This window comes from Octodon degus, unplaced genomic scaffold (genome assembly GCF_000260255.1).
Source record: "Octodon degus isolate 3935 unplaced genomic scaffold, OctDeg1.0 scaffold00005, whole genome shotgun sequence".
Lineage (NCBI taxonomy): Eukaryota > Metazoa > Chordata > Mammalia > Rodentia > Octodontidae > Octodon > Octodon degus.
In genome coordinates, this window is record NW_004524581.1 from 31,507,304 (window position 1) to 31,517,838 (window position 10,535).

Here is a 10,535-nt window from a genome sequence, read left to right on the forward strand (position 1 = left end):
GTTTTGGGTTTGGCTCTGCATGGGGCCAAGGGGAGAGAGTTTGGAGGCTTGGTGCCTGCCTGGGAAAGCAAGAGGCAGAGTGTTTGGGGCAAGGTGCCTGGGAAGCTTTGAATCCTGACCTATCATCTCAGATTCTGTTTGATAGAAAAAGGGCAAAGAAATCGTCTGGCTACTTCCTACTGAGTGGGGGTGTCGTGGGGCCAGTAGTCTGGAGATCAGGGCGAGGAGTTGTCTTCATTGAAGGGGTCTCATTGGAGCGAGGCCTGGTGGGAGTAATCTGAGAGAAGTATTTGCTTAAAATTCTGGGTTGTTAATCTGTGACAGTATTGTGGATGAGGAAAATGAAGCAGGGGGCTTCCATGAGCATAACAGCAAGCCCTGCGAGGGATCCTAGAGGGGTAGCGAGCCAAGGAGAGATGGAGTGTTATGTATTGAGTTGTTACATGAAAACAGCTGGGTGTCTATTTTGTGTGGCTTGTCTGGAGGTGTGTTGAACATGTGAGATTGTGGGAAGAGGGGAATTGTAAAAGGGAGATATCAATAGATACAGGCTTTTTGGGAAGAGGACAAGTGTGTGTGTTGTTGGGTATGGTCGGATGGCCATGAGATCAGGGCTTGGAATGGGCATGTTCAGGTAACACTTGGTGAGGTTGATGGTCTGGGTAGAAGCAAGAAGGGAGTCTGTGATCCGAATGTATCATTTTACCATGACCATGTTGAAGGGAAGGAGTAAGGGGATGCTGAATGATGGATTTGAGTCCCCTCTGATGTTTGGGGGCTATTGGGTATTGGGGAATGTAGGGAAAGGCCATGGGATCTCTGAAACGCATCAGTGTAGGAATAGCATGTGTGGTACTAGTGGGACTGGAAGCGTCTCAGAGTATGTGGTCAACAAGGGAAGGGGGAGGCAGGAGCTGGCTGTGCATTTAGGTTAGGTTTATAGGACGAGCACTGTAGGAAGACAGGTGAGAGAGACATGGAGTTTTTGAATGAGATCTGTTCCCCTGAGAGGCGTGGAGTATGTTGGATTTATAAGGAAATTGTGAGTGAAGAACAGTGTCTGGAGTGAGCAGGGAATGGGCCTGTCTGAAGGCATCATGTGGGTAGGTCATCAGCACCCACGATGGAGACTAGATCTAATACAGCAATTTTGAACTCAGGAAGAACACTATATATGGTGTCTCTGTCAGCAAGAATTAAGTTTTTTTGTTTTTTTTTACCTGAGATGTCCAGTGAGATTTGGGACTCTTACAAAGACCCCTTGATGTGCGCCATGGACCCCATGCTCTGTTGTTTCTCTTCAGCGGCAAGACCAAGCAGGTCAAGTATTGATGGATCTGGCTGTAGTGAGTTTTCCTGTGAGAGCAGGGAAGTGGATGACTTACTGCTCTCTGGTGGACGTGGCAGTCACATTTCCAGGGACCCTCGAGCTTGTAGATGGAAGCAAGTCTGCACGTTGGGGCAGGCTCTTGCCCAGTGTCCTTCTTTGCCGCACTTGCAGGAAGAGCTCAGGTAGCAGCATTGCTTAGGCTCAGCATTCTCTTATTAAGGTCTTACTTTTGGTGGGAGTCCCGAGTGTCACAGCCAAAAGTTGGCACTTGTGGATGGTTAATTATAGTTTCTATTATTGAAGACACAGAAAGTCAGGTTAAGTAAGTTTCCGTGTGAGGACTGAGGGCCAAGATTTGTTTTTTTAGCTTGGCATGAATCTCATGAGCAGATAGGGATATAAAATAGGAATTAATAACAGTTTTTTCAGGAGAGCAATATATTTGATTATCAAACAGCTTGAAATATAAAGTGTGATCAGAGAACTATTATTTTTTTTATCAGCCATGGACATTTTAGCAGTTAAATTCCTGTAGAATGTTAATAGACAGTAATTAAACTTTTACAAAGAACATTTGACATCAATAGTCATATGCAGTAGTGTCGCTTAACAGTCATAACAGATGATGAGAAAATTATCATTTAACTGATGACTTCATGTTGGCTGGTCATGAACCTCTTATTATAAGATCTGGAGCATGAGAGAAAGGCATGAATATGTTTAATGTAGCAACTTTTATGAGAAAACCTTATTTTAATTTTTTTGCTTTTACCAAATTATTAGTGGTGTCTTCTAAGAAGGTTATTGGGGGCTGTCCGATGATGAACAAAGTTGACCTCCCTCTATCCACCAATCAAGAGTCCTATCCAACAGTTTCCCCATTTTAATGATTTTTTAAAAAATTGTAAATTAATTTTGATATTATTTAGATCAGCTGGTAACTCAGAGAAAGCATTCTTTTGAAGTCTATATTTTTAGATCTTAAACAAAAAGAGGAACAGCTATTGACAGAATGACATATAAACATATACATAACACACACGAACGCTTTTACAAAATCAGAGAGCAGTCCCACCCTTCAGCGTCACCGTTTCTTGTGAAGTGGGTATTGTTGTCCTCATTCTACAGAGGACCGAAGATGGCAGACGGCTCAAATGTCGGGTTGCGGAGGCCCCCACCCCAGCTGCTGAGTTGCATATGCGTGTCTCTTCTACGGAGTCATGTTTTCTTAAAATCTTCCTTAGCCCAACAGTGTGGCGCAGAGGCCCAGAGAACAGGCCTCTCCGGTGCGGTGCTTGGCATCGCTGACCGGGCTGGCCAGCGGATGGCGCGGCCCTGACTGGCTGTGGCTCCCCCCACAGGTGCAGCGGCTCCTCTACGACAGCCCGGAGCGCTGCTCCCGCTCGGTGCTTCTCATCACGCAGCAGCTGAGCTTGGTGGAGCAAGCTGACCACATCCTGTTTCTCAAAGAGGGCACCGTCTGTGAGCAGGGGACCCACCAGCAGCTCATGGAGCAGGGGGGCTGCTATCGGGACATGGCGCAGGCCCTTGTGCGCGCTCCAGAATGAAAGGCCCCTTGGATCTGCACACTGCCTTTCCCCCAGCTCTCTGGGGCTCAGAACTTGGGAGCGAAGATCTCTGGGGCGCTTCAGAGTAGAAGCAGGCGGCTCCCTGCCGCAGGGCGGAGTTCCGAGCAGAAGGCAACTTCCTGGTGTGGTTGAGGTTGGCCAAATGCTAATGTCTTCTCCCAGCTCCTCTTGACGGCGGCGCAGGCTTCAGTGTGACTGCCTGTGGCCCCGCGGATGCTTTGGTGCAAGCGCTCTGGGGAGAAGAAATATTCGGGAACACAGAGCGAGGGAAGACCCGCTGCTCTCAGTGTGACCAGAGGCATTCGCTGGCTCGTCAATGTCCTGTTCGTTCCTGATATTTATAATAAAACTCGTTTTGCACTGTGGTTTCTCTTGTTTCTGGAACCTCAAAAGGCTCTGTGCACTTCACAGCAGCGCGCTGTTTCATTCCTTTAGCAGATTCACAGTCCATTTTCTATCCTGTGGCTCCACCTGTACTTCTCCACCCTCCTAGCCAGCTCCAAGGCCCAGAGCGTGCTCCGAAGAGCCCCAGCCCTGCAGCTGGGCCCACGCCCAGTAGCTGCAGCTGCAGCCCCACCCCCAGCTGTCCCAGGGGTGCCAGCGCCCCTCCCCATCACTCGGATCCCGGCTCCTAGGGAAGTGGGCGAGGCTCTACATCTCTTCCACTCACGCAGGGCCAGGGCAGGGTGACGTTGACAGTTGCTGGGCAGAGCAGGACGCTACAGGTTGCAGAGAGAGGCGGGGTTTACAGATTTCAATTCTGCAGCGCTCTCGGAAGCCGGGCACCCGGCGAGGAGGAGGGGCGGGCAGAAAGGGTGCTTTTTTTTTTTTTTTTTTTTTTTTTTTTTGGCGGAACCAGGGATTGAACTCAGACCCTTGCACTTGCCAGGGAAGCGCTTATTCCACTGAGCCATCTCCCCTGCCTCATGGGCGCAGTCTTGTAGGTGGCCTCAGTTTGGGGAGCCGGTTGAGCCATAAGAGTCCCCATGAAAAAACAAGTGAGGGAATTCAGAGGTTCCACCCTCTTCTGCGCCCGCCCCCTCGTCCCAGGCTGGGTCGCACAGCGTTCCAGTCGTCCCAGGAACTGTCTTGAGGATGCAGAATCTCACCGTTCTCACCTGTCCCCAGTCTTACAAAAAGAGAACCAATGCGAGGACTGCCCGGGTCCACAGCACCCACCACTACCCCGTCTCCCTCGAGGACGCCCGCTTCTGGTTAAACACACTGGGGTGGGGGGTGTCGCAGGGCGCCCCTCCCCGCTCTCTGGGGGATGCCGTGCCTGGGCCTGGCGGGGCAGGGCCCCTTCCCTGACCTCCAGACAGCCCAGTCCCAGACCTCCGAGAAGGCAGAGCGGGCGGCCTCTGGGGCAAGTTACTCCCTCTGGCCTCTTCTCAGGAAGGGCAGGGGGATGTGGAACAATTTCTGGTTCCCTCCTCTCGGCGCCGGGGCTTTCGCTTTCACTTCCTCCTGCGAGGGTGGCGATCGGGGTGCGACGTGATCATGGCGCTGCTCGAGGTGTGCGGAGCCCCGCGGGCCTGGGCTGCTCCGGCGGCCGCTGCGGCAGCGGGGAGCGCGCGGGGCTCGGACCCTGGACACTACGGTTTCTCGGCGCGTGCTCCAGAGCTCGCCGTCCCCAGGGGCATGCAGGTGAGGGCAGAGGGGTCTGAGGAGATAGGGGGTCTGCTTTTTTTTTTTCGGAACCGGGGATTGAACTCAGGCCCTTGCGCTTGCCAGGCAAGCGCTTGTTCCACTGAGCCATCTCCCCAGTCCCAGGGGGGTTGCTTTGAGCCTGTCCTGCCCGAGGCTGGGACAGCAGCGCAGGTCCGGCACGGGTCGGGGGTGGGGGGACATGTGGCTTGAAGGGTTAGGAAAGTTCGGATGAAGGAAAGCAGTGAGTCGGGGCAGGGGTGTCCCTTGTATCACCTACACGGGTAATCTCAGGGGAGCCGGTGGGGGCGTCACTAATAAATACCAGCACCTTTTCTCCACCACATACAAATCAGAATCCCTTTTTTCTGGGCTCATGGTAGGGGCTGTGCTGGGTTTGGGGAGACTTCTGTACTTTGATGGCAGCTACCTTGCCTCTAGCAATTCGCTGCTGTGACCCAGAGGTCAGGTAGCATTGGCCTGCAGCCCCTCTTTGGTAAAAGAAGTACAGGTGAATTAGTAAACTGTGTTTTGTGAGGGTTGGATGATTATGAATGAAAAAAACGGTACAGCCAATTAGAACACTTTGTTTGCTTTGTTCGTGCTGCACAGAAGGGGGGTCGCCAGTGCCATGCGCCTCTTCCTTTCCTTTTCAGAGCACATTTCTTCCTAGAATTGGCTGTGAGCTTTTTTGTTCATGGGTGGCTAGAGGACTTCTACACATCTTGCCTGCAAGCTTTCTGAAACCCTTCTCTGAAGGCGATCCTGCTTCCCGGTGTCACAGCCTCTTGCTCTGCCTCTTCTCTCTCCTTAGCCCACTGAGTTCTTACAGTCCTTTGGTGGGGACCAAGAGAGGAATGTTCAGATAGAGATGGCGCACGGCACCACCACGCTGGCCTTCAAGTTCCAGCACGGAGTGATTGTGGCTGTGGATTCCCGGGCCACAGCAGGGACCTACATTGGTGAGTATGTGGGGTCCAGCAGGCAGAGTATGGGGCCCTGGGCCTCCTTCCAGTAGGATATCATTGTCTGCACCAAAGCCCAAGATGTTGACTTAGGGCACACAGGGAGAGCTGTGGGGTCATTCCTCTTGTCTCAAAACTCTTCTTCCAGCCAGCACACGAACCAACAAGGTGATCGAGATTAACCCTTACCTGCTGGGCACCATGTCTGGCTCTGCAGCTGACTGTCAGTACTGGGAGCGGCTGTTGGCCAAGGAGTGTAGGTGGGTGATGCCTCTGTGTCCCTTTCTCCGCCTTCTGGTTGATTCCTGGGTCTTCCAAGTCTTTGTATCTCAGTCTGTGTTCCTGCTCTCAAACCAGATACTTATTAGTATTTAGCATGGATGCCATCGGTGCTGGTGGGACTGCCCCATTTACTAGGCTTTCTCTGTGTGTTTTAGATAGTTCCAGTGCTAAATCTTTCCCAACTCCTTATAGTTGACAAAACAATTCCTTCAAATGCTTATCTCTCCAGTCCTTCCCTGCCCTACCACCTGAGAGTTATCCTTCTCCAGCACCTCTAAGGCTTGCTCCACCCTGTCATCACCCAGGCTGTACTACCTGCGGAATGGGGAGCGGATCTCTGTGTCGGCCGCCTCTAAGCTGCTCACAAACATGGTGTCCCAGTACCGGGGCATGGGCCTCTCCATGGGCAGCATGATCTGTGGCTGGGACAAGAAGGTGGGTGCTCTCTTTTCTCAAGTTCCCCAACCAGGGATGAAAGATCTTCATCCTCACTGGATCCACCACACCCACCCCTACATGATATCGGGCTGAGCGAGCACTTGTTTCTTTAACTTTTCCAGTGTGTCTGTTGTGTGTTTCCTGGCCCACTTAGGTACCATTGCGAGTCATTGATAAGCCAACCCTTTTGTTTAAATAGCTGAATCCATTTGGTTTCTCCTTTTATTTCTAAAGTTCTAAATCTTCCCAAAATGCTGTCCCAATTCAAATGTTCCCCTGGTAGTTTTCATTCTTTTGTTCACTTCTAATGACCCATGCCTCTAATGAACCTCTTTTTTAAATGTATTTGGTTGTTTCAAGGTCTCACTCTGCAGCTCAGACTCGTGGTGATTCTCCTGCTTTCAGCCTCCCTGGTATTGCATTTATAGCCATGTCCCACAGTGCCTAGACCCTGTGGCTGGCTCGGCCTGCCCTGTGGTGCTGGGGATCAAACCACAGTTCCCGAGCTTGCCTAAGCTTGCCTAAGTCCACTGAGCTATCTTGCCAGTCCCTGAACCTCTTATGTTACCAATAAATCTCTCTCCAAATTCAGTTGGAACTTCTTTGATCTTATAGGGCCCAGGACTGTACTATGTGAATGAAAATGGCATCCGGCTCTCAGGAGACATGTTCTCCACCGGCAGTGGGAACAGCTATGCCTATGGGGTCCTGGACAGTGGCTATCGGCCTGACCTTAGCCCTGAAGAAGCCTATGACCTTGGCCGCAGGGCCATTGTTCAGGCCACTCACAGAGACAGCTATTCTGGAGGCGTTGTCAATAGTAAGACACCAATGAGCCCATCATGCCTGGGAAGAGGAGAGGCCGATTTCAGAGGGAGACTTGGGAGGCTGAGCAGCAGGGAGGAGGTCTTTAGAGTCAGAAGAATGGCCCAGAAACCCCAGTAGAGAGGGACTGGAGTGTGTGCCTGTGTTTGTGTGCATTGCTGCTGCCTTCAAAATAAGCCGGGTCGCTGGTATTGGTGTCATTTTCTCATTTGCCCGCAGTGTACCACATGAAGGAAGACGGCTGGGTGAAAGTGGAAAGCAAAGATGTTAGCGACATGCTCTACCAGTACCGGGAGGCCAGCCAGTAGCAGCAGCGGTGTTGGCTGTGCAGGCCTTTTCTGGTGGGAGAGCTGCCGGGCTCAGGACCTGGACCACCTTCCGCCTCAGCCAAGATGGAGAATGGCCCAGTAGAGGTGATGACGGGCCATGTCCATCCATTTCTGTGCTCTCCTTTCTGTGAGTGTCGCCCCTGGGAGCCTTCTGGTCCCCCTGAAAGCCAATAAAGGAAAACGGTTATAAATGTTCGTGGTATGACTAAATGGGTTTGGGGGCTGTGAGGCTTTTTTTCAGGGATGACTCAGACTTCTACATAAGAAATGAGGCCCTACTTCCCCATCCCAGTCCTGTAATCCTAGTACTTGGGAGTCAAAAACACACGTGGGTCATGAGTTCCAGACCAGCCAGGCCTATATAGTGAGATCCCATCTCAAGAAACCAAATCAAAGCAAACTAAGCCAAGCCAAAAAAACAACTGGCCTCACCAAATATTTATTCCTGCGCATTTCTTCTATACTCACCTCTCTGGAACATGAGGAGGACCCATCCTGGCCATCACTGCAACAGAGACATGATCTGGGCACTCTGGTTGGCTCCTAGTGTGCATGGCTGGGAGCTGGACACCACCACCAACTACTTTTTGACTTTGTACGATGGGATGGAAAAGTTTTCATCTCACTTGTGAGTGGTTATTGTAAACACTGTACTGTTTTCCCCAAACGACTCCTTGGACATATGGGATATTGAATGTGAAGATGAATGTTAAGGTTAAATCCTGTTTGAAGAGGAAAGGACCCAGACCAGACAGAAGTGGAGAGAGAGAGAGGAAAAAGTAAAAGATCTATGTTAGAAAAAAAAGAGAGACAATGAAATTCTCATGAAGTGGGTACAGAAAGGAATATGGTCACTGTCACCTCTCAGGTGACATTTGAAAGTTGGAAGGAGCTGAATGTGGAGCTTTTTCCATGAGGGAGAGATCCTTACTATCCCCAAAGGATGGGGTGGGACACATTTTAGTGATCCACAGATCCTCTTCTTCAGTGGACCCGCCCCTCCACTGTTTCACATTACATTGGGAACCACACCTATCGTGCTTCAAAAGGGCGATGTGAAATCCAAGCAATGAGCCCTGTGGGATATTTATTTGTTTACGTGTGGGAGGTAATGTTAGCTGGAAGTCATTTCTAAAATAACTGCAAATCCCCAGGGTAGGCTTTCCCTCCGGTGTGATCTGAACCTGCCTGCTGTTGCTCCAGCGTTAAACTGGACCAGTACTGGGCGTCTCCCTCAGGTGCCAAGGGGATTCCCAGCGTACCCAGAGGCCCTGCTCCGTGGGCCCCACTCAGGACACGTGGATCAGGGGCCGGGCGTCCGGATCCCGTGCGCTTCTCACCCAAGGTTTGGCACCTTGACTCTCGGACCTTAAAACTAAATGTCGTCTGGGCGAAAAGGGCGCTAATAAAAACAGGTAGCGACTGAGAGAATCCAGTGGTCCCTAGTTACAAGCATCCCGCTCCATGAACCATTTTACTGTGTCCTATTACAGAATGACAGGCAGGAGGGCGAGAGCGAGGCTCTTTGGGGACCCAGGGCGCGGGCTGCGGGTCTGCGGCTGAAGGTTTGCGGTCCGAAGGTCTCGGGCGCCCCCTTTGGCCGCAGCTCGAGGCTCCGAAAGCGAAAGCGAAACCGGCAAGGCCGGGAACGCCCTCTCCGGGAAAGTCTGGTGAGAGCCCAGGTAGCGAGCCTCGGGCTCCCTGCGCCGCTGGGCACGGGAAGCCCTGCCAGCAGTCCCGCGGCGGGTGAGCTCGTGAGCGTACGCCGGGCGCAGCCTCCCCGCACCCCACACTTCTTGTCCCTTTGGGCCCGGGAAGTGGAGGCAGCGGGCCGGGTGCGCCTGGCTCCCCGGGGACCCCGGCTGTCGGTGTGGAGGGCAGAGGGGGAGACCTCGTTTCTCTCTTTCTACCCGCAGATCCCGGTGCCATGCCGCTCCCCGACCCGAGGCCCTGGGCCTCGCTGCTGCTGCTGGATCTGGCCTTCCTCGGGCTGCTTCAGGGGAGTCTTGGGGCGCTGCTTCCCCGAGGGCTGCTAGGACTGTGGCTGGAGGGGGCTCTGCGACTCGGAGTGCTGTGGGGGCTGCTAAAGCTGGGGGCGCTGCTGCGGCCCGGGGGCGCCCGGTTGGCCCCGCTCTGCCTGGCGACGCCCCTGTTTCTCTCCCTGCGAGCGCTGGCCGGAGGGACCTTGAGTGCCCCCCCAGTCAGGGTGGCCTCGGCCTCTTGGAGCTGGCTGCTGGCGGGCCACGCGGCTGCGGCGCTGGGCGGGGCCCTGTGGGCTGTGCTGAGCCCCCCCGGCGCCCCGGCGGGGGAGCCGGGCCGGGAGAAGAACCGAGCCCTGATGTGGCGCCTGCTGCAGCTCTCCAGGCCCGACCTGCCCTGGCTGCTGGGCGCCTTCTTCTTCCTGGCGGCCGCCGTGTGGGGTAAGTGCGGGGCGCAGCCGGGCGGCGGCGGGAGAGGCGCTGGCGGCCGCGCGGGCTCGGGTGAGCGTCCTGCCCGGTCTTTCAGGGGAGACGCTGATCCCTCACTATTCTGGCCGCGTCATTGACATCCTGGGGGGTGATTTTGACCCCGACGCCTTTGTCAGCGCCATCTTCCTCATGTGCCTGTTCTCCGTGGGCAGGTAGGTGAGCGCAGGTGGGGCCTCCCTGAGCTCTGACGTTAGCGGAGCCCTCAGCTTTCCCGGAGCCCCGAATACCCCCATACCTGTATTTATTGCTTACTGCGTTCCACCTGTCCCTTCGTGCCCCTCTTCACATTCATCCAGCTTCCCGAAGTTCCTAGCGTGTGTTCTAAAGTTTAGTTTACTCAAGCACACGTGTGAGGGCTGTGACGCAAAGCGAGCGAAATACAGTGTCGCGCAGTCGCTTCGCATCATTTCTGTCTCCTTGAAAATCAGTTCTCTCTCCTGCCTCCCAGCCCACCCGCCTCCTCTTGGCAGGGTGGGCATCTCCTCCCTGACTCCTTCCTTCTTCACTCGTTTTTTTATTTTTTTATTTTTATTTATTTGAGAGGGAGAGAGAGAGAGAGAGAGAGAGAGAGAGAGAGAGAGAGAGTGTGGTGTGTGTGTGTGGCCAGCTCAGCCCACCAGGGGGCGGGGCCGGCCGGCATGTGGTGCTGGGGGATTGAACCG

At 53.5% G+C, this 10,535-nt stretch overlaps 2 protein-coding genes across 3 annotated transcripts in view; both read left to right on the forward strand.

Moving 5' to 3' along the window:
• The first annotated feature begins 4,011 nt into the window (after nt 1-4,011).
• On the forward strand, nt 4,012-7,590 carry Psmb8 (proteasome subunit beta 8). The gene is made up of 6 exons (XM_004624258.2): nt 4,012-4,566; nt 5,381-5,528; nt 5,680-5,791; nt 6,119-6,248; nt 6,867-7,071; nt 7,296-7,590. The coding sequence occupies exons 1-6, from the start codon at nt 4,420-4,422 to the stop codon at nt 7,382-7,384; spliced, it is 831 nt and encodes a 276-aa protein (XP_004624315.1). The 5' UTR covers nt 4,012-4,419; the 3' UTR covers nt 7,385-7,590.
• A 1,501-nt stretch (nt 7,591-9,091) lies between these two features.
• The window catches only part of LOC101592846 (antigen peptide transporter 2), a 113,210-nt gene continuing 111,766 nt past the window's right edge, over nt 9,092-10,535 (forward strand). Inside the window, exons 1-3 of one of the 2 annotated variants that reach the window (XM_023721179.1) lie at nt 9,092-9,165; nt 9,322-9,825; nt 9,911-10,025. In XM_023721179.1, coding sequence (XP_023576947.1) covers nt 9,333-9,825; nt 9,911-10,025 — 608 coding nt within the window. In that variant the 5' untranslated portion in view covers nt 9,092-9,165; nt 9,322-9,332. The remainder of the gene's footprint in view (nt 9,166-9,321; nt 9,826-9,910; nt 10,026-10,535) is intronic. The other variant, XM_004624260.2, reaches the window with a different exon arrangement.

Bases quoted from the DNA above. Each gene is read 5' to 3' on its own strand.
- Psmb8 (XM_004624258.2), top strand. From the start codon at position 4,420: ATGGCGCTGCTCGAGGTGTGCGGAGCCCCGCGGGCCTGGGCTGCTCCG. The intron at 5,529-5,679 runs GTGAGTATGTGG...CTCTTCTTCCAG, and splicing joins CACAGCAGGGACCTACATTG to CCAGCACACGAACCAACAAG. The intron at 5,792-6,118 runs GTGGGTGATGCC...GTCATCACCCAG, and splicing joins CTGTTGGCCAAGGAGTGTAG to GCTGTACTACCTGCGGAATG.